The sequence below is a fragment of the Coloeus monedula genome (assembly GCF_965178545.1).
Source record: "Coloeus monedula genome assembly, contig: HAP1_SCAFFOLD_110, whole genome shotgun sequence".
In the NCBI taxonomy this organism is placed as follows: Eukaryota; Metazoa; Chordata; class Aves; order Passeriformes; family Corvidae; genus Coloeus; species Coloeus monedula.
This window is the reverse complement of record NW_028120794.1, coordinates 435,768-461,293: the sequence shown is the minus strand read 5'-3', so window position 1 is coordinate 461,293 and position 25,526 is coordinate 435,768. Positions and strand designations below refer to the sequence as shown.

At 54.1% G+C, this 25,526-nt stretch overlaps 1 protein-coding gene across 1 annotated transcript in view; it reads right to left on the bottom strand.

Moving 5' to 3' along the window:
* Window positions 1–3,264: 3,264 nt before the first annotated feature.
* LOC309585679 (olfactory receptor 14J1-like) overlaps window positions 3,265–25,526 on the bottom strand; it is a gene marked incomplete at both ends in the record, with an annotated part of 39,022 nt that continues 16,760 nt past the window's right edge. Inside the window, one exon of the mRNA XM_082303590.1 lies at window positions 3,265–3,411. Coding sequence (XP_082159716.1) covers window positions 3,265–3,411 — 147 coding nt within the window. The remainder of the gene's footprint in view (window positions 3,412–25,526) is intronic.

Sequence of the window (25,526 nt, the reverse complement as noted above, 5' to 3'; positions counted from 1 at the left end):
GCCACAGTGTGGCCTCAAGGGCACCTTCAAGAGAGATTCCTTGGGAAAGCTCTGAGTGAACAAGTCCTGCACTTGTGCCTTGAAGGCACCAGCAGCAGAGAAGCCTCCGGAAGGCTACAGGACAGCAAGTCCTGCACCCTGGTCTCAGAGGGCTCCTGCCACAAGGACAGGAGACTCCTCGTCAAGGATTGTGGTCAGCAAAGCCAACGGTCTGGCCTTGAGGGCACCGGCCACAGGGATGGGAGATACCTCGGAAAAGCTCCGGGGCACCAAGTCCCACGGTCTGCCCTCGAGGGCACCTGCAAAAGAGAAGCCTCGAGAAGGCCACAGGTCACCAAGTCCTGTGGTCTGGCCTCGAGGTCACCTGCAGGAATAACGCTTCGGAAAAGCTCCGGGTCGGCAAGGAACGAGTGCGCTGTGCGGGGGCTCCTCACGGCACCGCTCTGTCCCGTCCTGTCCCGTCGCGTGCTCCGAGCACTGTGGCGTGGCTGCGTCGCCGCCAGCCGCTATGTCAGCACGTGTCACAAAGGGCCCTGGGACACCCTGTCCCGTTCCATCCCACGGTGACCGTGCTGCACCATGTCACAAAGGGCCCTTGCACACGCTGCCACCTGCCCCGGGGCCGCCCCCAGCCCAGCCCAAGTGGCCCAGGTTGGAAGGAATGCCTTGCCCCAAGTGTCTAAGGCAGCCCGACAGGAACTTTAGCATCGGCTCCAGCCATAAGCAAGCGCTCCCCTGCTCTGCGGGCTCGGGGCAGCACCAGGAGCCCCCACGGCTGCCACCGCAGCCGCTGCGGGAAGGGCTCAGGGTCTTCCACAGAAGCTGGCACGGCCTCCTTGGGACACGTCCCGGCTGGTGGCCATCCTAAAGCCGGGGCTGTGACACAGACAAGGAACGTGTGGGCCAGGGCGCAAATGCTGCTCTGAGCCCTGGGGCCCGGGAGCACTGAAATCAGCAGGTGTGGCAGAGTCCCCTCCGAAGCAGACCTGCCACCCCCGAGCCCTGGCAGCGCTGGTGCCCGTCTCCTGCCTCAGAGACCTGTGCCCCCGGGGGCTTCTCTGCCAGAGGGCAGCCAAAGCCAAGGTGCATTGGGGTCTGTGCTCCTTCCTGCAGGGGGCTGTTGGCAGGAGCAGCTGGAGTGACTGGGGGGAGCACTTGGTATCCAACAGGAGATGTTGTTCCTTCCTGGAGTGAATTTTTTCATGGAAGGGATTAGCAGTAGCACCAGAACAGCATCAGCTGCTGAGTTGCACAGGACAAAGAGATTCTACAGAGACACTGTGACGTTTCCTTGTGCTTTTCTGTCTTTCCTGCATTCTGGAAATGAAAGAATCGGCCCAGCCTCTGATATTCAACCTTCCCATTGCTGCGTGTCTGGCTGTGGCAGCTCACGTCCAAACACAACTGCGTCCCTGCTGAGCAGGGCAATGGACGGCCACAAACAGGGAGGTTCCCCAGGGAACATCAAGGGAGCCACCTGGGGAAGCGCAGAGGATAGGGATAGCTGTGGGAGGAGAAGCTGTTCTGTGTCTCTGATGATGGTGCCAGCACCCTGAAGGAGCAGCCAAGACAAGCGCTGGAAGCACACAGGTCCCACCCTTTTCTGCTGTCACATGGACTCGGGACACACTTGTTGCCACAGGTCCAGCAGCCGTGATGCAGGAACAATGGAGGGCCATGCATTGGTAGGGAATGGCCTCCAGCAAGAGCAAAGCAGCCCTGCTCGAGGAGACATCGCCGCCCTCCCCATGGTGGCAGCAGCTGTGCGGGCCCAGAGCTCTGTGTCGAGGGGGCCTGGGTCACAGCACCGTGGCCTGGGCAGCCGCGGGGGCCTGGGCTGGCTGCCAGCCCTGCCTCTGCCCACTGCCCCTTCTTGGCAGCAGCCAGGGGCCGTGCCCCAGCAGGGCCCCCCTGCCCTCCTTGTCCCCAGCCAGCCCAGCCTCAGCACCTCGGCGTGGTCCCCACCCTCGTGCTGAGGCCCAGCCTTGAGGGCTTCTGCCGCAGGCCTGGGAGATGCTCAGGGGAAGCGCCAGAGCAGCCGGGCGGCAGGAACGAGGCGGCTGCCTGGAGGCTGCTTATGGCCTCTGACAGCCACTTCCTCGGGCCTTCCCACCACCCCAGCCCCTCAGGGGCCTCCTGTTGTTCTGCCAAGGGGCAGAGGCGATTTAAAGGACACAGACAGCACTGGAAAGAATGCTCTTATTTTACTGTGAAATTAAGGAACCTCAAACGTAAAACAGTACATTCGGTAAAACTAGGCACTTGGCTTTAGCAACAAGCAAAAATAAGCAAGGTAATGAATGCACCTAAATATTACTATCCAAGAGAAAGGAGATTGATTTAGAAAGATGCATCACCAATTGCCTAAATACCTTACCATCATCCAGATCTGCAGTCGTTGGGGAGCCCCGTTTCGCAGCAAGGAGCTGGAGAACCCTTCCTGTCACTTGGGAAAATCCTGTGGGGGCATCTATCCATATGTGAGGTCTCCAAATTTGCCCCAAACGTGGGTCCAGCTTTTATAGGCCCAAATCAGGAAGTCCAAGTGACTTGATTGTGTTTTTAGCCCGGAAACACCTGGATCTGATGGCACACTTTGCAACCAGCAGGGGCCACAGCTTGGCCAGTGCCCAGGCCTTGCCTGGGAGGGTTTCCCCTCAAACACCCTGCAAACAGACCTTTCTTCATGTCAGCTGGGGAAAGCTTCTTAAATTATCCATTGCTTGCAGATAACTGTACACGGTGATGGGAAAGTTTCTAAAGCAGCCCGTTTGGCGTTAAACAGCTAGCATAAGCATCTTTGTCATCTGTTTTTAGCTGAATAATACTGATGGTGTTAGTCACAGGTTGGCCAGGGTTCACCTCGTAGGTCAGCTCCGGCTGAAGCCTGCTGCTCAGGCCTCAGCACATCAGTTGCTCCTCTGACTTACAGGATGAATCATGGTTGTCAGACTGCCTCTGCAGTTGTTGCATATAGGGTGGGTTGATCTTGAGGCGTAGCTGCGAGCTGCCTTCCCTGTACTGTGTGCTGGATGAGTCGTACAATACAAGGAGCGAAACAAGGAATAAACAAGAAGGTAGCAGCTGCACAAAGGGAAAGGAGAAAGGGCCCCTTTGAGCCACAGACTCCCTGGCAGCCACAAGAATATATCTGGTTCCCAACATTCCCATGTCTGGGTTGGTACATGGGCTAATTTTCTCATCTCCCTAGTTGTCTGTTTTCCTACTTCTCCATTGTCATCAATTTGTAAGCAGCAGCTGGATTCATTTTCTTGCAAATTCATTTCCTGCAGACTCCTCCTTTTTCTGCCGGTAGTCTAAAACCACGCGATGCTGGAAAATCGCATTCCGCGTTTGCGTGGATCGGTCGGCCATAAGGTCAGGGGCGGCAGCCGTCTGGTTAGTTATTATCTGTTGAAGAATGGTTAGAGGATCAAGGGCATGGGTCATTGATAGAATTATGGGATCAGTAAAAGAACTGTACGAAGCAAAGGCCTGCAAGGAAAAAGCCTGCAAGCAAATGCCTGTGTGAGAAACAAGCCTGAGAACAAACAGGGAGTTTTGAGGACGTGCAGCTGTGCAGGTAAGATGTACTGACCAGGAGAAGGGAGGGTGAACTCTGAATTCTTTAATCATAACATAACTAGTAGAAGCTTGCCAACGTAGTCTAATTATGTAGAAGCAGAAATGCGCTCTGATAGGTTTAAGCCAATAAAGTGTTAACAAGCTGATATACTATATAAGTGCCTCTGGATTGCTAATAAACGGAGCTTGCTTTTATCAACCATATTGATTGTTCTGCTATGTCTTCCCCCGCCAAAGTCCCCGAACTTTTCCAACAATTATCTCCGAGACAGCTTGCAGTCTTATTATCCAATTCAGATTATAGGCAGGTTCTCTGGCCCCTGACACCAATTGGCTAGGGCTCCATGGAGCCGGTCCATAATGTTGTATGACTCTCTCAGGTGGCCGTTCGTCATGTCCCCATCTTTGGGAGCTTCCCTTACTTAGCGAGGTGTCAAGAGACCATGTTTCTCTGACCAAATCATGACACACTTTGACTCTGAGCCCCGTCCCCTGCCTTTGTGTCCATGTCCCTGATGAGCCTATTGTTAAGGATGTGCAGTGCATCAGTGAGATGGGTTCTCCACCAGGACAGGTGTCCATCTCCCAGGTTTCTCCACTGCTCTTTCAATAGCCCATCCATTCGCTCAGGTAATCCCACAGCTTGGGGATAATATGGTATGTGAAAACCCCACGGAATGTTTTTCTGCTCAGCGTACTGCTGAATGAATTTGTTCTGGAAATGAGACCCATTATCTGTTTGACTCGGTAATGGCATTCCGTAATACAGAATTATTGTGTCTATAGTACAGATGGTGCTATGCTGAGTGGCCTTCTCACAAGGATGGGCAACCAAATACCCAGGATATGTGTCTACGGCAGATATATTTACACCCTCGGTCCTGGGGTAAAGGTCCAATGTAATCCATTTGCCAAGTTGGTCCGGGCAATTTTCCTCTCCCCAGCGGTCCTTTTACAATGTTTGGCACCGGGCGTTTGTATATATGTTGGCACACAGGGCATTGAGCAATTCTAGTTCTACTCATATCGAGTGACATGGCAATGCCACGCTCTTGAGCCCACCTGTAAGGGGCTTTTTGTCCAAGGTGCACACATTTTTGGTGTGCACATTTTGCCGAGCCTTCGTGATCCTCCTTCGGAGGGAACTCTGGTCTGGCTTGGGAAATCTTTGCCCGGTTGCCTGCAACAGAGTCATAAAGAAGCTCTAAAGTGTCTGTGTTACTATGGGCATCAACATGAATCACAGTCACATCAGTTCTTTGTACCATTTGCCAAAGGTCACTCCACAGTTCCTTTCCCCAGACCTCTTTGGAGTAGATTTTCCAGGCTCTGCCTACCCATGTCCGTAGCCACGGAGCGAACCCATTTAGCTACCGACCAAGAAGCAGTATAGGAAAGGCATTCTCCTAGATCTTCTTGTTTTAAAGCCATATCAATTGCACAGAATTCAGCATATTGACTGCTTTTCCCCTCTCTGGTCATTTCTAGAAACTTTTCGGAATGAGGATGGTCAGCTACTGCTTTCTAAAACCTTTTCCCTCCTATATATTTAGCTGACCCATCCGTAAACCAAGCATGTTCTTTTTCCTGTGGCATTAGTTGATCTGAAGGCTTTTCCCACTTCCCTGGAGATTCCCTCTCAGCTGTGAAGTTGGCACTCACCTCTTGGTCCCTCCCGGGGCCAGCTGCTATTGGCTCATGAAGAGTGGCTATCTGCCCCGTTCCCAGCTTGGCCCTATCCCGAATATACCACTTCCACTTTACAATACCACACTCCGGAGCGTGCCCAATCCAATGGGCTTTCGGGGACCTTCTGACGACTGCACAATAGGAATTTCCGGATGAAGAGCCACTTCATATCCTATGGTTAAGTTGTTCTGTTTCCAAAACTCAGTGCCCAATAACATGCCAATAACTGTTTCTCAAAAGGTGTGTAGTTGTTTCCTGCTTCTGGCAACTTCCTCCCACAAAACCCCGGGGGAACCTTTTTCTTTCCCTGTTTCTGCCAGAGGCTCCCATCAGCATGTGACCCATTTACAGGTACATTTAACTCAAGTTCTCCCTTTTGCATAGGCCATAGATCTAAAGGCCTTTTTGGCTAATAGCCTCTTTGGCTAATTCAAAGGCAGCCTGCTGCTCACTTCCCCATTCCAATTGCCTATTTCCCCTGGTTACTTTATGCAAAGGGGTTGAGATTTGTCTCAGATGCAGAATATGTTGTCTCCAAAAGACAAATAATCCAATAAATCTTGGTGCCTCCTTTTTATTTTGTGGCACTGCAAACTCTAAAATTTTCTGTCGGGCTTTGGGGAAGATTTACTGATGCCCACATTGCCACTGAATTCCCAAAAATTTCACTTGAATTTTGGTAGGGTTAATTTCCCAGTCTTTCTGTTTCCTATGATCCACAACTAATTCAAGGACTTGTTGCACTTCCTCCTCATTGCTGCCCTGGACCAAGATGTCATCTATATAATGAATGAGTTGCGTATGAGGAGTCAGTTTGATTTCATCCAAGTGCTCGGCCGCTGTTTGATGACAAATTGTTGGGCCGTGCACACATGCCTGGGGCAATGTGCTGAGTGCGCAGTGTCGTCCTGCCACGTGAAGGCAAAGTGACGCCCCTGCTCCTCAGCAATGGGTACTGCAAAGAAAGCATCAGCCAAATCAATTCCTGCATACCAGGTTCTTCCAGAGTGTTCCTGGATTTTTTCTATTAAAGGAACAATATCTGGTACAGCTGCCGCAAGAGGTGGCTGTGTTTATTTGATTCTCTAAAGTCCACGGTCGTTCTCCATGACCTGTCACTTTTCTTGGCAGGCCAGACGGGGTCATTCCAAGCCATTCTAGGGGGGTTTAAAACATCCACTAAGTCTTTAATTGCCGGTGAAATGTCTTCGTGCCCCCCGGGATTTGGTATTGCTTCACGGTTACCAATTTAGTTGTGGCAGGAATCTGCACGGGGGGCATTTTCACCTGCCTGACTAAAACTGGTCGGGCACTGATATAAGGCTTTCTCCCAAACTGATACAAACCGTTGGATAAATTTAAAGCCAGTCCCTTTAAGATACCAATCCCAACTATATATTCAGGGACCAGGACAATCATAACTGAATGCAATCATCTGGGGAGGTTCCCTAGTTTCATTTTGATTTGTGTTTGCACAGCTTCAATTTGTTTCCCCCCACCAAACCTGTAAGAATCACTGGTTGTCCTTTAAATTTCTTGGGATTCCCATAAATGTAAAGAGGCCTCCGCTCTGCTGTCAGTCCAGGCTTTTACAGTTTGTGAGGACCAGTTTTTCCAAAGTATCTCAAGCTCCACAGGAGGCCGCCAGTCCTTTTGTGCTGATTGCACGGGAGCTGGGCCCTTATCTCATTCTTGTTTAACATGCTGAACTATTTCCCTAGTGTCTTTGCAGGGATACAGGTCAGAATAGGGCCCCCAGCCCTCCCTCTCCCCCGGAACAGCCGACCCGCTCGCTGTGGGCCCTCCGCAAGCAGATGTGAAGTCCCGTTGAGGCTCCGGGGGTGCCGTAGGCCGAGCTGTTCCCCTATTTTTTGCTTTAGAATTCTGCACTTTCTTGCTAGGTTTGTGCAATCCTCTCTGTTTCTGTGTCTTCCATAAATCAGGAGCTGGGATCCCATCAATTTTATCGTGAGACACGCTGAGGAGATTGACAGTTGGACTGACAATCTCTCCGAGAGCAAGGAGGACTGTATTGCACCGATATCCCTGCGATCAAGGGTATTGGCTTGCACTGAGATGCACTGGAGCCCAAATAGCAACGAATAACAAAAAAATGCAGGTGCTAATATGGTCCTTGTCAGTTTTGCTGAGCTTACTGCCTGCTGTTTCTGCTTGGCCTGTCAGTCAGCCGAGAACCAACATGTGAGTTACCCTGGCCAATGCGACAGGGCAAGATACTCTGTGCTTAGCCACTGCTGCTCCTGACAATCCTCTTTCTACTGGCCTTGTTGGCTTGCCAATAGATGACTGGCCAAAGGCTAAGGCAGTTAACAAACTTTTACAATCACACAATCACGCTGATGCTTGAGATCAGTGGGTTTCATACCTTCCCCGGGCAACTCTTGAGCTGCAAGAAATAGAGCTTTTAGGATCTGTGACAATGGACCTTTGTGTTAAGTTTAATTACTCTGGATCTGATCAGTCCAAAGTATGGGATGTTTCCCCTAACCAACCCATATTTACAGAGGAAAGTGCCTGGTGCAATTCCAGTTCACCACATATTTCACACTCTACTACTGTTCCTCTGACTTTGCCTCCAGGGGTGTTTTTTATTTGCGGAGACCGAGCATGGGCTGCGATTCCATCACACATCAAGGGAGGTCCTTGCAGCTTAGGATGACTCTCACTGTTAACACCTAACACATAGCTATGATTTTACAGCATAAACTACGGAGGGGAAAACGCAGCACCCGTGCGTTTGCCCTGATTGTGATGACAACACCAAAGTTTGGCAACCAAGTGCTCGATGGGCTGTTTCCTTCCTTTCTCCACAAATAGCATCTGCTAAAGCACTGGGACTGTTAAACAAGTTAGGATGTTGGCTATCTTGGCAGGCTAACGCTACTTCCCTTGCTTTAGCTGGATTATGAACAGGTGTTGGTTCAGTAAGGCACACTACACTGCAAAATAGAGCTGCCATTGATTTTTTGTTGCTAGCACATGGATGTAGATGTGAGGATTTTGATAGAACATGTTTTATGAATTTGTCTGATCATTCAAAATCGATTCATGCCCACATTATAGAATTACAAACAAGCGTGTCAAAATTGCATGAAGAATCAGAATCTGATTGGCTCAACAGTTTGTTTGGCAATTGGCAAATTGCAAGATAGATCAAAAATCTGCTTAAAATTAGATGCCCGGCCCTACTGGTTATTTTTTGCATCCTGCTCATTGTGCCATGTTTATTGTCTTTTTTGCAAAAGTATAGGAGAAAGGTTCACAAAGGATGTCTGGACTTCAGGCGGCTCTCTTGAAAGCTTTTATTGCATAGGTGAAGTTACAGCAGTTCAGGGAGTGGGTATCCAGAGCCAGCCCTACAGCTGCCAGCTCCAGCTGTAGGCATACCTGAAGCCACCCGCTGTTCAAGTTACAAAGCATTAGATACTTTTCTTTGCTGAGTAGCTTAATACATAACAACCAATAAGCAGCAGACACAATACCTTTACATTGGCCTATAGCCTATCATAGCTACTAACATCACCATATTATAGTCATTATTATCCAGTCACAAGAGTAAGTTACAATTTAAGCTTTCAGTGGAAAATTCTCAGACCCCTCTTCTTGCTACATCAACATTTCTTGTTTGCCTGCGATAGCTCTCTGTTTGGTAAAAACATGTTTTCTATTTACTTATGCTCTTCTTGGGGCTCATTTACTTGGTGAAAAACATGTCTTTGTTTGTAGTCACATACCTTTGTCCTAATCATAAAAATCTCCTTCCAACTCATCTCCAACCTTTGCCTTCTCAGCTATTCAGTGATCACTGGTTCAGCAAAACATCTTTTACTCTATATCAAAACTTGGTTTCATTTCTACCTCATCCTCAGTTTCTGCATTCAGAGATCTTTCTGCCAAGCCTACATATCTGTGAAACTTTCTTACCAAACTTTCATCCTCTCCAACAAGAGAGAGAGAGAGAAATAAAAAAGAAAAAAAAGGCAACAAGAGAAAAGGAGGGAGGGAGGGACATGTCAGGACATCCTCCTGCCAGGGCTGATGCTCCTCACGGCCCCTCACGGCCCCTCTCAGCCCCTCTCAGCCCCTCACAGCCCCTCACGGCCCCTCACGGCCCCTCACGGCCCCTCTCAGCCCCTCTCAGCCCCTCACGGCCCCTCACGGCCCCTCTCAGCCCCTCACGGCCCCTCACAGCCCCAGGCACGGGGCTCCTCCCAAGGAGAAGGGGTCAGGCCCCACTTGTTCTCCTTTTATTTCGGGCACTTCACAGCAACGAGCACAGAAAGGCTGAACCGGAGCCTTTCCGCAGCGTTTCCCTCGGGGTTAATGCCGAGGCCGAAGCTCTGTGCCGGCGCTGGCCCGAGCACGAACATCCCTGCAGCCCCCGAGCCTTTGCTGTCCCCCGGGCCCGTTCCCTGTCTCCGAGTCCCGCCCGGCTCTGGCAGCAGCAGGAGCCGCAGCGCAGCGGGCGCCGGCCCGGCCCGGCCGGGGCTGCCGGCCACGAGCAGCAGCAGCGCCGGCCCTTCCCGCCCGCTCCCGCCTCGGCTTCCCAAGGGCTTTTTCCAGGTGAATTCTGGAGCAGAGCAACCATCACCGCCAAACAGCCCCGATTCCTCAGGGCCCGGCTGTGCTGCCCTGAGCCAGCCTTCAGAGAAAAAAGGAAGGATCGGGTTCCAGCGCTGCTCTCAGCACGGTTTTACTCCCCCTGAGCTGACAGCATGGGGCTGTTGTTGCCTTTGCCTTGGGAACTGGAGATCGCGGCTGCTCTTGCCCCTCTTCTGGTTGCCACCTGAATTTTATCAGGAAAACTGCAATTGCCTCTCTTGATCCGCGCTACTCACAGTGCTTTCATGACAGTGAACAGTATTTTTGTCACAGGCATCACGATTAGCAGAGACTGCAATGCTCAGAAGCCCGGAGCCCTGGGCACGGCCGCCGATTGCGGGGCAGCGGCGCAGAGGGAACGTCCTGCGGCCCAAACCTCCTGCTCCTCCCACACAGCGCCCATCGCTCTCCCCCTCCTGCTCTTCCAGCACGGCACAAATTCCAGCTGGGAGGAGGCTTCCCAAGAGAGGGCTCCAGCTCCTGTTTCAGCCTGAGTGTCCCTGCAGAAGAACAGGGCATCTTTCAGGCAGTTCCACAAGCTCAGGGTTCTCATTTGATGAGGAATCTGGGATGCAAATGGCCTTGTTAGGAAGGATAAAAGCAGAGGAAATGGATTAGAAATTATTAGAAAAAAATCACCCTTCTTCCAGACAAAGCTCACCAAATCATTCCCTGCATTTCTCCTTTTCAGATTATTTCCGTGTCTGAGAGGTCCAGCTGGCATGAACGGATTGTGCTCTTGATTTATACCAGTGCAAGGGAGGTAGACTGATCTAAACTGAACACAGAAACAAAGTACCTCTGTCAGCCCATTTTCATGTTCTAGATCACTTTCCAGATGCCCATGGAGATGTGGGAATGATTATCACACACCTCTCCATTTCTGGCTGCAGGCTCTGGGGATTCTTTCTCTGAGTTCAGCCAGGGTTGCAGTCCCTAACAATTCCTGGTTCCACCTCCTGGTTTCTCAGGTTAGAACAGCCACAATGAAAACCTCACCGATGGCACAACTGCCCAGCCCACAAGGAAAAGAAAGGACAACTTGTAAAGGTCTCCACACGATTGTCCTGCTTTGCTGCAGCAGTTGTGCTGCACTCACAGTGTGGGAAGCCAAGAGAAGCTGCAGTTGGTGGCACATCTTGTGACAGGAGCTGCACCTTGTTCCCCAGGAGAGGTTCTTGAAAAGAGCAGACAGGACTGTGGAGAAGATTCCCAGAAAACTGAAACAGTTTTCCAGAAATGAAATGAAAATGGAAAGAAACAATCCGAGGTGTTTTCCTCTCTATTTCTGTGCTCCCCTTTCTCATGTTGCACTGCTTCTCCATCCCATGAATTCCAAATGGATCTCACCTCTAAGATCTGTGCCTTAGCGAGTTTTAGACACTCTGAAATACCATGAGCTGCACACAGTTTGCCTTCCCCTGTTTTTATTGGAAAGCAGTGCTGGAGACAAAAGTGCAGAGCTTGGGTCGGGCACGAATTCTACAGGCAGGGAATGTGGCCCGGCAGTGTCTGACCCTCAGCAGGGACAAGGCACAGCAGCAGCCGAGGGGATTCCTCTGCCACCGTGCAGGAGCCAGGACTCTGGATCCGGGCTGGACACGGCAAAGTTCCCATGTTTGCACAGACTCAGGGGCTGCCCCCGGGGCGAGCGGGGAACGGACACTCGGACACTCGGACACTCGGACACGCGGACACGCGGACAAACGGCCCCGCCGCTTCAGTTGCAGCGGCGGCAGCGGCAGCAGCGAAATCGCAAGCGACTCTACACTCTCCGTTTCTTGCTCTTGCTCCTCCTCTCCCTCTGTTCCGCACCTTCTCCCCGCCTCCCCTTCCCGGTGTCCCCCTCCTCTCTCGGTGTCCCTTTCCCGGTGTCCCCCTCCTTTCCCGGTGTCCCCGTCCTCTCCCGGTCTCTCCCCCTCCCCCTGCCGGGTCGGGCCATGCCCCAGGCCCGCCCCCGGCCCCGGGCGGGGCCGCCCCCTCCCCGGCCCCGGGCGTCCCGCCGCGGTCTCGCCTCCGCCCGGCTCTCGCCGTCCTGGCTGTGGCGCTGCCGGGCGGGCATCAGTGCCCGGGGCTGGGGCGGCATCTCCACCCTTTGGCTCCGCCTGTCCCGAGCCCGGCCCCGGCCCCGGCCCCGACGCGGGGTCCGGCTCCGGCCGCGGCTCCGGCCCCGGCTCCTCCCGGGGCCCGCGGAGGACACACGGGGCGCGGCCGCTCCCGCCGCCTCCGCTGCGGCTTCCCCGGCCCGAGCTCCGCCGCTCTTGAGCGCGGCTGCCGGCCCCGAGCCGCCGGTGTCCCGTTCGGATGGGGATGCCCGGGCCGGGGCGGTCGGGGGGCGGTCGGGGGCCGTGTCTGGCCCCGGGCCGAGCGCTGACGGCCGCGTGTCGCCCGCAGGGAAGGCGCAGGAGGCCCTGCAGGAGCGGTACCGGCTGGGTTCGCTGCTGGGCAGCGGCGGCTTCGGCAGCGTCTTCTCGGGCACGCGGCTCGCGGACGGCGCCCCGGTGAGTGGCGGGGCCGGCGGAGGAGGAGGAACAGGAGGGTGCAGGCGGAGGAGGAGGAGGAGGAGGGAGGAGGAGAAGGCCGGGGCGCAGCGGGGCGGGCGGTGAGCTCAGCCCGCTGCTGCCCCTTGCTCGCAGGTGGCGATCAAATGCGTGCCGCGGGACCGCGTCCGGCACTGGGGCGAGCTGGTGAGTGAGCGGGGCCAGCGGCAGAGCCGGGGCGTGCCGGGCGGCGAGGAGCCGGGGCCCGGCGGGTTGGGAGCCGCCGGGAGCCCCGGAGGGAGAGCGGGCGGGGGCTGAGCGGGGGGCGCAGAGCGTCCCGGGCTGGGTGAGGGGTCCCAGAGCCCTGGCACGGCCTCAGCCCCGCTGACGGCACCGTGCTCCTCCCGCAGCGCGACGGCGCCCGTGCGCCCCTGGAGATCGTGCTGCTGGACAAGGTGTCCACTGGGTTCCGTGGTGTCATCCGGCTCCTGGAGTGGGTTGAGCTGCCCAGCAGCTTCTTGCTGGTGCTGGAGCGTCCGGAGCGGTGTCAGGACCTGTCGGGTTTGCTGGCGCAGCGGAGGTTCCTGCCCGAGGAGGAGGCGCGGGGGCTGTTCGGCCAGGTGCTGGAGGCCGTGCGGCACTGCACCAGCTGCGGGGTCCTGCACCGGGACATCAAGCCCGAGACCATCCTGCTCGACCTGGCCACCGGGCAGCTGAAACTGATCGACTTTGGCTGCGGCACCTTCCTCCAGGACACAGCTTACACCCAATTTGCAGGTGAGCCCTCCCAGGGGATGCTCCTGGGCATCTCATGGCCCAGCATGGGTGTGGCACCGGGGCTTCCCCTCATTGTTCCCAGGATGGGATTAATTCTTGAGCCAAGTTGCTTTTGGGTGGGGCTGGGAGGGGGCCAGTTCCCAACCCTGCCGTCAGCCTTCAGCACCCACTCTGCCCTGGGCTGGGGCTGGAGTGGGGGCAGCCAGCCCAACAAAATCCCCCATGGGGGTAGCAGAGAGGGGGCTCAGACCCCGTGCACTGGCCGGTTTGGTGTGCAGGCGAGGAAGGGCCTGGACTGCTCCGCTGCCCTTGTTTGCCTTGGCTTATTGATGTTTTTTGGGGCACTGCAGGCAGGGAGGAGAGTGGGTTTTCCCCACCACTGGGTGGGTTTTTCATTTGCATGTCATGGTTGGGCCTCCCCAGGGCTTCTGCTGCCCTTTTCCAACACCAGTGGCCTCTTTTCCAACACCAGTTTGTACACAAGTCACAGGTGCAGGCAAGAGGGCAGCGGGTCACCCCGTGTGCCTCTGGTGCAGCCCCTGTGTGCCCAGGGATGCTGGGGCGAGGCTCTGGGAGCAGCAGCATCCCCTGATGGACTCAGTCTGTGTTCCACAGGAACCCTGTTGTACAGCCCACCCGAGTGGATCCACCAGCAACGCTACCACGGCGAGGCAGCGATGATCTGGTCCCTGGGCCTCCTGCTGTACCACCTGGTGGTGGGGAAGCACCCGTTCAGGAGGGGCCAGGAGATCATCTGGGGGCGGATCCTGTTCCCACGACGGCTCTCTCCAGGTGGATCCTCATCTCTGCGGCACGGGGGGAATAGCAGTGCTGGGAGGCAGCAGCGGGCTCAGGAGCATCCCGCTCTGGCAGCTCTGAGCAGGTGGCACATGTCCTGTTCTCCTGCTGCCCTCCAAAGCACAGAATCCGTGGGCAAGTTTAGGCACAGCTCTGGGCACAGCCAGCATGGCCTGGGCACGGGAATGGGGGGCAAAGCGGGCGGGATCCTTCTGCAGCTGCCTGGTGGTTTCTGCTTTCTGTGCCCAGAGTGCCAGGATGTTCTTCAGAGGTGCTTGTCCATGCAGCCCTTGGCCAGGCCGTCCTTGGAAGAGCTCTTCAGTGAGCCTTGGCTGCAGGGTGTTCATGTGCCCTAGAGGATGGCAGAGCCCCACGGGCACAGTGTGATCCAGAGGCCTGGCAGGTAACAGCCCCACCCATCTCTTGGCAATCAGTGGCAAAGCAAAGCAGACTATTTTGTCCTGCCTGTAGCTGTGAGCAGGGAGCATCAGAAGGGAACACGCAGCTCTTGGGCTGGAGGCCTGCTCTGGCAAGCACTGGTGGCCACCATTCCCCCTGGTTTTGCTTGTCTGGTTCACTGATGGCTGGGGCCCTGGGCAGAACCCTGAGAGCCTGGTGTGGCCCCAGGGAAGGAGAAGGAGCCCCTGGAGAAGCTGTACCAGGTGGGGCTGCTGCTGCTGGAGCCACCAAGGACGAGCTCAAGGACCACAATCTCTTCCTGGAGCTGGCCAGCGGCAGCTGAAGATGATGGACTTTGATTCTGGCACCTTCTCCAAAGACACGCTGCACGGCCACTGTGCAGGTGAGTCCAGAGCCAGGGGGATGCTGCCAGAGCTGGGCATGGCACGGCCTGGCTGGGCACCAAAGGTTCCCCCTTTGCTGGGGCGGCTGCAGCCAATTCTTCAGTGGCTGCCAAGCTGCTTTTGGGCTCTGGGCAGCTGCTGAGGAGGTGGCTGTGCCATGGCTGGCTGCAGGCTGGGCACGTGTCCTGCCCTCCTGCTCTGCTCCCAAAGGCAGCAATGCTGGGCAGCTTTGGGCCCAGCTCTGAGCACGGCCAGCACGGCCTGGGCACTGCGGGCAGCTGGGACAAGGGGACAGGAGGCTTCACCTGACGGGCGGGTTCTGCTTTCTCTCCTTGCAGCCGGGCTCTGCGGATGCTGAGGCTGCTCCAGGCTCTGCCAGGGCCGTGCTGGGGCTCAGCCCCGGGCACGGCTGGGCCCGCTCTCCCCTCACAGGGCTCTGACAGCTTTGCATCAGACGAGCCCCTTGCGAGCACAGCGACGGAGCTTTCTGCTTTTGCAGGTGAGTGAGACTCTCGTGCAGGCCAAGAGATTGCAGGCAGGGACACACATCCCACTGGCAAGCACCCAAACTCTGCACAGTCCCAGCTGAATGCCTGGATCTGCACAGGGTGTTCTGTCTGTCCCACTCTTCCTTCCTTTTGGGCTGGAATTGTGCCATTGCACTTTCTTCCTCCTCTGGAAGTGCCACAAGTGGGCCCAACCTGGTGAGTGGGCCGTGTTCCTGAGGCAGTGCAGTCTGGAGCTGATGGATGAAGAATTGTCCTTCTCCAGTGCCAAACCAGAGCAAAAAGCCCTGAGTGGGACTTTGCGTCTTTAAGAACCCCCTGACAATTTCAGAGGGAATTTTCAGCTCACTCACAGGGTGAGAAGGAAGGGCATCTTCTCCATGAGTTGGGGTGGGACAGAGTTTAGATTGCCAGTCCTGCTCGGAGCTGGCAGGGCACAATCAATTTCCTATTGCTTCAACCACAGTTTAAAATAACAATGTTGGAAACAAAGCCCAGCATCTTTAAAAAAGGACTGCTGAGGTCAGTAAGATGGATCAATGCCATCAGCATATTTACACATACCTGAGTTGTCTTTTTGAAAAGATCAGTTACCTCTTAATCCAGACTTACAAAAGATTTTTCACTCCACATTTGGGTTTTGGTTTCATGATTTTTTCTGGTTTTTGGTTGTTTCTTTTTTGTTTTTCTATTAATTTAAACAGAAAACACATCCTAAATGATGGAGCAGCACTGCTGAATACGGGGCCACGCAGAGGGAGCAGAAGCAGCTGCCTTTGTCCCCCTGCAGCTCCAAGGCCCAATCTCTGAGCAGACAGGGCTGGCAGAGACTCGCAGGCTCCCTGTTTGCTGTGCTGCCCCACTTGTGAGCGGCCCAGCTCTGCGTGAGGCACAGGGAGAACAAGGGGCAGCTCCCTGCCAGCCCCGCAGCCCAGGCACCCCTCGGGCCCCGGGGCTTGGGGCACTGTCAGCACCCGCTGCTCCAGCGCCCACTCCTGCTGGCACTGACAGCAACACCCAAACTGTGGCTGATCCCGAGGGAGCAGCAGCAGGGCCTGGATCTGATCCCTGACTCTGGGGCAGGGCTGGACAAATGACCCCCACAGCAGCAGCAGCAGCAGCAGCAGCAAATGGAGCTGACTTTCAGCACAGCCCCTGCCACTGTTCCCTCCCGTTGGCAGCGGTGTCACAGCAGCCTGGGGCACCTGGGAGCCCTCAGTGCCAGCAGGGACTGCAGATGGCAGCCCTGGGCTCCTGGAGGGTGTGCAAGGAGCAGAGGTGGGCACTCCCTGTCCATGTGGAGCTTGCAGATGGAAAAGGCTGCTGTGAGCAGGCAGCTCCAAGGGCAGAGAAAGGAGGGTCTCAAGCACTGGAGCTGTGCCAGTGCCACAGCCCTGGGCAGCAGCCACCGAGCCCCGGGGGCACAGAGGGCACAGCAAGAGGGACAAAAGCAGTCAAGGGCACAGACTGGGAGCAGGAACAGCTGCTTCATTGCACTCTTGGAGAAAGCTCTTGGCTGTTTCAAAGCGCTGAAAGGCGTGAAGGGCACAGAGGAGGCCACAGCAAACAATGCTCCTCTTTTCACAGCCTTCCCTCTCCATGTGCCAGAAGGAATTGGATGAGCTGTATTCTTCTCTCTGAGTCGTCTCGTTCAGCATGAGCAGCTCAGCACCAGGAGCTGAAGGAGCTGAAGCCTTGGGCCACAAGAGCTGAGCAAGAGGAGACTTTGGGGCAAAGTCATGCTGGTGCCATGGACCTGGCTGAATCCTGGAATTACAGAATCCTTCCTGTTGGAAAAGACCTCGGAGCTCATCGAGTCCAACCATTAACCCATCACTGTCAAGCCCAGCACTAAACCACATCCCTGAAGTGCCAAGGCCTGGACAAGAGGCCTGACTGAGGCCTGAACAAGAGGCCCTGAGCCAAAGGTGACCTCTGGGTGAACCTTCCAACCAAAGGTTATCTTTGTAGCTGCTCATTACCGAAATATGCATGATTATTAGCGCTGTGATAGATGTATCCACTCATTAGTGAAACATGTATTGACCTTTCTGTGTTTAGAAGCCGGACAAGGCCATGAAATCCGACATCTGGCCTTGTTTGGGGCTGTATGGTCAAAGTCAGCTCCCTTGGCTCCTCCTCGAGCCCTGGCCAGGCTTAGGAGGAAGCCCAGAGGAGGATGAAAGCAGATGTTCCCGCACTGGAAGTGCTGTCAGTTTGTTTCTCCAGCACTGTCAAAGCTGGGCCCTCTCCCAGCGGGGTTGGAGCCTCAGCTGTGGCTGGAGGCAGCTGCAGGAATTCCCAGTGTCCGGGAGTGGCTCTCCAGTCCCTGGCTGGGACAGCTGCCCCCAGCTGATGGGTGGCTCTGGGTGATGGTAAAGTCTGAGGGGAACTGGGACTGGATCTTGGTTAATCACTGCAGGCAATCTTTGGCACTGATGATTGGGGGCATTGCTGAGCTGCTCCTGCTGTGATTCTTTGCTGCTTTGAGCTGTAGCAAATGACACAGTTCCTTCAGTTGGTGTCTGTGTCTTTGGTGCTGGCCCTGCCCACTGGTTCAACAAAATTGGTGTAGTCTGGCCAGATCACACCAAAATGTCACTTTTTAAATGTAAATGTAAGGAATCAGTCCTGTCTGAAATCCTGGATGGGAAGAGCTTCCCTGGAGTTCGCTGGCTCTGGAGTGGGCTGAGGTCGGAGCACCGTGAGAGCAGTGGGGCAGTCGGTTAAAAGGAGCTGAAGCGCTGGATGTCTTAAAATGCATCCAAAAATTGGACATGGAAAAAGGAAAAGAGCTTGTGGGTTTGGGAAGAGGAGGATGGATTTTGTTTACAGCGTATTGCAAACAGCACCAACAGAAGGAACAATTGTTGTTGGAACGCTCCCACATGGAGCAATAGAAGAAGTTTTTAATCTTGAGCTCAAATGTCTTTGTGCAAGTTAACTAGTAATAATATCATATTATATATATATATAAAATAATATTTATATTGTATAGATAATAAATAATAATGTGAAATAGTGCTGACAATACAAATTCTTTAGCTATGGTTGCTCAGGGATGTCACACTAAATACCCTCCAGAAAATGACTGGCCAGGACCCAAAGGTCACTGGTAAATTTTGTGAGATTGCACACAACGCATAAAGGAGGAAGGGATGGAATTGGCTGTTTTTATAGGGTTTGCTGATACTGTGATCTGGAATGCTTTGTCTGTTCCTGTGAAAAAGACAGTGATGAAGACTGCTGGGTTTTTCATATCCCAGATTATCCACAAGCTGCAGGATTGGTTGAACAGATGAAGGGGTTGTTAAAAGAGCAGCTGAAAAAATGAGGAGATGGGAACCCATCCCAATGGAGAACCCATCTCCCAGATGTGCTCCATAGCCTTAACAATGGGCCTGCTGGGGAAATGGAAACCCCTGGGTGTGCCCGGCTGCACCCAGTCTGCAAATCCACCCATGGACAGGGGGACTTGGACTTCCTGGGAAATCGTTCTGGGTGCGATGGGCCCTGACAGGGCCACCCCAGAGGCTGCAGGGCTGGGCCTTCCTGCATCAGGATTAATTGGGATAAATCAGAAGCAAGGGAGAGTTATCAATGCAGGAATAGGAATTCAGATTCCTCCAGGACACTTTGGTTTGATAACTGCTCGCTGGAGCTTGGCCCTGCAAAGCGTTCATGTCATGGGAGGAGGAATTGATGCAGATTATCAAGGAGAGATCAAAGTAATTCTGTTAAATGATAATGAACAAGATTGGATTATTTAACTCCATGACAGGCCAGCACAATTATTGATATTGCAGTTTTATAAACAATTGTGCAAAAAGGAGATCCACCTCAAATGACCACTGTTGGTGGAGATAAAGGGTTTGGTTCCAGCAGTCCTAATAATGGAGCCCGAGTGTGGGTCCAGAGGCTCAATGGCCCTCCCGAGGCAGCTGAAGGAACAGCTCTGGGGAAAGACAGCACTGTTTGAATCCTGGAACTTGGGCAGAACGATGGGAATGTGTCCCTGCAGCCAAGTGTTCTGTGTGAGAACAAGGAGATGTTACAGGATATTGTTTTACAGATCCTGCCGGACCCAATCTCCCTGTTTGCCCCCCCGGCCCCTCTGGAAAATGCTCTGATCCACGGGGCTCCGTGTGAAGGCTGATGTGACACTGAGTGACTTCCACACGGATTCCAGCCAGGAGCCTGGGTGCCCCTCAGGGACTGGGACCCGGCACCTCTCCAGCCGAAGGGGAAAGGACCCACCAAGCCTTGTTACCCCCGACACCGCGGTAAAGCTGAACAGCAAAGGACCTTGGGGGCATTATTCTGCAATTAAAACGGTGCCAGCTCCATGGACAATGGAATTATTGTTCCTAACCCGAATGAGACTGAGGAAAAATATTGATGCCTCCCTTTAGGCTGCTTCAGCAACAACTGCGAGGAAGAGTTTGATGTTAAGAGAACATTTTCCACCCAAAGAGTGCCTTGGATTTCAGAAAGCCAAAGATTCTGGTTCACCCTGTGCCCCACATGCGCTGCCTCATCCTGTGGAGTTCACATTAACGAGCTAAATCGATTATTAGAAGAAGCAGCAAATGATACTGTTAAAATATCCAACAGCACATCCTGTGAGCTCCAACAAACACAAACGGGGGCTCTGCAGACCCGCATGGCCTTGCATTATCTGCTTGCTGGCCAAGGAGGAGCCTGGGCTATTCTAGGACAGGAATGCTGCACTGTTATCAGTGATGGGTTTGAAGTCCAACCGTCAGGAATCACCTCGATGGAAAGAGCAGTAGAAGAGTGGCAGAAAGAAGAAAATTCTCCTTGCTGGGATTGGCTTTGGGGCTGCCAAACTGGAGGCTGCTGCAAAATGCATTTGTGGCAGTCACTGTCATCACTGCAGTGTGAGCACTTGGTGTGTTATGATTCCATGTTAGAGCTGTTGTGACACTTTGTGCTGAGAAATGGAGCACTGAGATTTGTCCAAAAAGAGACACAGTCTCACGAAAAAAGGGGGATTTGATAAATAACAGAGAATAGCAACTAATGAGGCATGTTTTAAAAGGAATGTGAATTATAGCTCTGAGTGATGACTTTGAGCAGCACTTAATTGGAGAACAAGAGGTGCTGCCTTTATGCCTAATAGCTAAATCTAAGACTCCATTATTAGAAGAATTGTTATGAAGGTTGCAGTTCATCTCTAGGTCAAAGCACTGAGTGAAGTTCCAAGGCCTGAACACCAGGCCTGACTGAGGCCTGAACACCAGGCCCTGGGCCAAAGCTGACCTCCTGATGAACCTTCCAACCAACGGTTATATTTGTATCCCACTCATTAACTCATTAAAGTACAAAGTACTATTAACAATACGTTCTATGTACCTGTGCATTGGTGAAACACAGATTTACCTTTCTGTATTTAGAAACCGGACAAGGCCACATCTGGCCTTGTTTGGGGCTGTATGGTCAAAGTCAGCTCCCTTGGCTCCTCCTCGAGCCCTGGCCAGGCTTAGGAGGAAGCCCAGAGGAGGATGAAAGCAGATGTTCCCGCACTGGAAGTGCTGTCAGTTTGTTTCTCCAGCACTGTCAAAGCTGGGCCCTCTCCCAGCGGGGTTGGAGCCTCAGCTGTGGCTGGAGGCAGCTGCAGGAATTCCCAGTGTCCGGGAGTGGCTCTCCAGTCCCTGGCTGGGACAGCTTCCCCCAGCTGATGGGTGGCTCTGGGTGATGGTAAAGTCTGAGGGGAACTGGGGCTGGATCTTGGTTAATCACTGCAGGCAATCTTTGGCACTGATGATTGGGGGCATTGCTGAGCTGCTCCTGCTGTGATTCTTTGCTAATGATGATGTGCTTTGCTGAGCTTATGCTTTTGTAACTTTTTGCAGATTTGCATTCTATAAATTGCACAATTCCTTCAGTTGGTGTCTGTGTCTTTGATGCTGGCCCTGCCCACCAGCAAAACAGGACCCTGTCCTGCCTGAGTGTTACCTGGGAAGACAAAAACCCTCACTCGGAATGTCCCCCCTTCCTCCTTGTTCCCCCCACTTTATACACTGGCCATGATGTCCTGTGGTCTGGGATATGCCTGGGGTCAGTTGGGGTCACCTGTCCTGGCTGTGACCCCTGCCAAGCTCCCCCGCACCCCCAGCCCCTCGCCAGCGTGGCCGGACGAGGGGCAGGAAAGGCCTTGGCTCTGTGCAAGCTCAGCAAGAACAAAACCATCTCAGTGTGAGCAACGCTGTGCTCAGCACAGAGCCAAACACAGCCCCAGAGAAAGGCCTGGCAAGGAAATTCCCTCTGGCCCAGCCCACAGCAGCACCCCATGGCCACCCACCATCACCACGGCTCCACGGGTTCCTTTCCATGCCCCCAGCCCTGGCCACGGGACCTTGGGCCGGTGGCCACGGCAGCCGACTGTGGCCCAGGGCTCCGTGCCCGTGTCCATGGCAGCAGTGCCCGGCCACGGGCCCTGAGTGCAGGTGACCGTGCCAATGCCCATGGCAGCGGGGCCAAGCGTTGGTGTCCGTGGCACCAAAGTGAGGAACGGGTCCCTGTGGCCGCTGCCGTGGCACCTGAGGGCATCAGCGAGTGTCACTGCAATTGTAGCTGGCACCAGCCCGGCACCGCTCTGTCCTGAGGGCTGCCATGGCAGCCGAGGGCAGCCACAGCTCTGCGGGCAAGTGGCCACGGAGCCTGACTGCAGCAATGGGTCCTGGGGGGTTTCCAAGGGAACTGGAACTGCTGAGGGTTGCCATGGCATCCAACCCCCAGGCATGTCACACAGCCACCCTGGGATGTCACACAGCCATGCTGTGATGTCACAACCACTCAGTGATGTCATAATCCACTCTATGATGTCAGACCTCTGCCCTGTGATATCACAGCCCTATCTGCAATGTCACAGCTCACTCTGTGATGTCACAGCCACTCTGTGATGTCACAGCACCCATCTGTGTTGTCACAGTCCTCTCTGTGATACCACACAGCTGCTCTGTGATGTCACAGCTGACTCTATAATGTCATACAGCCACCCTGTGATGTCACAGCCCACTCTGTGATGTCACAGCCTCTTCTGGGACAAACCAGCCCTACCTGTGACAACACACCAATACCCTGTGATGTCGCAGCCCACTCTGTGATGTCACACAGCCCCTTTCTGACATCACAGCTGCTCTGTGGGTCTGTGACACAGGCACAGAGGTGTTACCAAAACTTCAGTGAAACAAAACCTCCTCAGCACCAGCGCAGCACGAAGCAGCAGCATTCTTTATTGGGCCGGATGCACGAGGGGAGAGCCCCTCCCAAAGTCGTGTGTGCCGAGTTCAGGAATGTTCCTGTTTGCAGACTGTGTTTCACAGACACATTCCCAGATTGTCCCACAAGAAACACACACACACAATCATCATTGCCCCAAAATCATTGCAGATTTCCCCCACCCCTTTGCACATCCGTTCTTCTACCCTGGGGGTCTCTTTGGGGGTCCCTGGGGGTCGCTGACCCCAAAGCCAGCCCTGACTGCCCGGTGAACTGGTGAAAGTTGGCACACCTGGGCTGGTTGCTGCCTACAGAATCAGCCCTGTGCGGTTCCATGGCCAGTGGCTTTTGGAGAAGAAGCATTGCATGAACCCAGCAGGTGCAAACGGTTTTTCATCTGGCAAATCTCCCCCCCTTGGAGGGCTGTGAAGCTTCTCTTCCCTTCAAGCCTTCGTAAGATTCACTCTGCTCCTTTACTCACATCCCACGAGTTCCTCAGCTGCTTTCACAACCATGTTCTTTACACAGCTCAAAGCAAGTGTCATAAGCACAAGTATTGCTCTGATCCCAGTTAGACTTTGCAAAAGTGAGGCCAACCATCAGTCAGGGAAAATCCAAGTCCTCTAAATATTTTATCCAACCAGTTACTGTCTAACCCTCCCCTTAATTCCCTGCTGGATGCAGCAACCGATTTTATCCTCTCTCCCTGATCATCCAATCCAGCATCCCATTTGGAATGTGCACACAACAAGTGTTGCTGTTTCAGTTCAAGAATCCACATACTCCCTGTCCATGTAGCAGCAATAGGGCTAAAGCTTTAATCAGTCCCTTGAGAGCCTTGGTCATTAACAACAGTTCATTAATGCTTCAAGGTACTTCTGTTTTTTCTAAGGTACTTTCCTTTTTCCACACTTGAGTCTCTGAGAGGTTTGTGCAGTCATGGTCTCCAATCCTCTGCTTTAATCAGTCCCTTGAGAGCTTTGTACTGACACATATGTATTGGCAGCCACTGCAGAATTCCCTGCAGCCACCCCAGCAAAGGGGGAACCTTTGGTGTCCGGCCAGGCCGTGCCATGCCCAGCTCTGGCAGCATCCCCCTGGCTCTGGACTCACCTGCACAGTGGCCGTGCAGCGTGTCTTTGGAGAAGGTGCCAGAATCAAAGGCCATCATCTTCAGCTGCCGCTGGCCAGCTCCAGGAAGAGGTTGTGGTCCTTGAGCTCGTCCTTGGTGGCTCCAGCAGCAGCAGCCCCACCTGGTACAGCTTCTCCAGGGGCTCCTTCTCCTTCCCTGGGGCCACACCAGGCTCTCAGGGTTCTGCCCAAGGCCCCAGCCATCAGTGAACCAGACAAGCAAAACCAGGGGGGATGGTGGCCACCAGTGCTTGCCAGAGCAGGCCTCCAGCTCAGCTGCAGCCCAAGAGCTGCGGGTTCCCTTCTGATGCTCCCTGCTCACAGCTACAGGCAGGACAAAATAGTCTGCTTTGCTTTGCCACTGATTGCCAAGAGATGGGTGGGGCTGTCACCTGCCAGGCCCCTGGATCACACTGTGCCCGTGGGGCTCTGCCATCCTCTAGGGCACATGAACACCCTGCAGCCAAGGCTCACTGAAGAGCTCTTCCAAGGATGGCCTGGCCAAGGGCTGCATGGACAAGCACCTCTGAAGAACATCCTGGCACTCTGGGCACAGAAAGCAGAAACCACCAGGCAGCTGCAGAAGGATCCCGCCCGCTTTGCCCCCCATTCCCGTGCCCAGGCCATGCTGGCTGTGCCCAGAGCTGTGCCTAAACTTGCCCACGGATTCTGTGCTTTGGAGGGCAGCAGGAGAGCAGGACATGTGCCACCTGCTCAGAGCTGCCAGAGCTGCCAGAGCGGGATGCTCCTGAGCCCGCTGCTGCCTCCCAGTACTGCTATTCCCCCCGTGCCGCAGAGATGAGGGACCCACACAAAAGGAACCAGACCAGGAGCCCACACTTTCATTGCCTGCCAGAAATGGGTCTCTTTTTGCTCTGCATTCCTTTCCTAGCAGGGGTTATCTATTAAAAACAAGAGAAAAAAGGAAAGAACCAGAAGAAGTATGAGAGAGAAAAGCAAAACCCAAATGTGGAGTGAAAAGTCTTCTGTAGCTTTGGATTCAGAGGGAATTGATATTTTTTTAAAGAGAACTCAGTTATTTACCTTTGGTTTTGTTTCATTCAGTACTTACATTGTTTTCACTCCCTTCCTTCCTTCCTTCCTTCCTTCCTTCCTTCCTTCCTTCCTTCCTTCCTTCCTTCCTTCCTTCCTTCCTTCCTTCCTTCCTTCCTTCCTTCCTTCCTTCCTTCATTCCTTCCGAATTCCTTCCTTCCTTCCTTCCTTCCGAATTCCCTCCCTCCCTCCCAAGCTGCTTCTCACCCCATTGAAGTGGTGCAAAGCAACAGGATCACCTCCCAGGTGCGGTCCTCTCACCCTCCCAAAAATATGGAGGACTTCACCACAGCCCCCCAACTTGCAGGGAGTTTATGGCACCTTCCCCAAATTCACTGCAACCTCCCAGAAGCCCCCTAGAGACCCCTATATTGTCAAAAAGCAGCAGTAGACTCCCCAAACGCAGCTCCTGCTTTCCCTCCCTGGAGTGCCCCACTCCAAGTGCCCAAACCACCCCATCCCTCCCAAACTACATCCCACCCCAACAATGCCACCCCCATGCCATGCCATGCCATGCCATGCCATGCCATGCCATGCCACCCCTCCTGAACACCAATTCCCCTTCTGTGGTTCCTGACTCCCCACAGCCGGTCCTTGGGGCTGACGGATCGAGCCATTTGGGGCTGCCATCGACACATTGGGGCTGGCATTGAGTTGATTGGAGGCACCCGCTCAATCCCTCCTTCCCAAATGGGAGCTTGGAACCTCTCCTCAGCCCTTGCTGTGCCCATGGGCTCACCTCAAGTCCCAAAATGAGAGCCAGGGCCCCACAGGCCATTCAGAACCTCTCAACATTGCCAGAAACAGCAGCATCCTTCCCAAAATGGGCTCCCCGG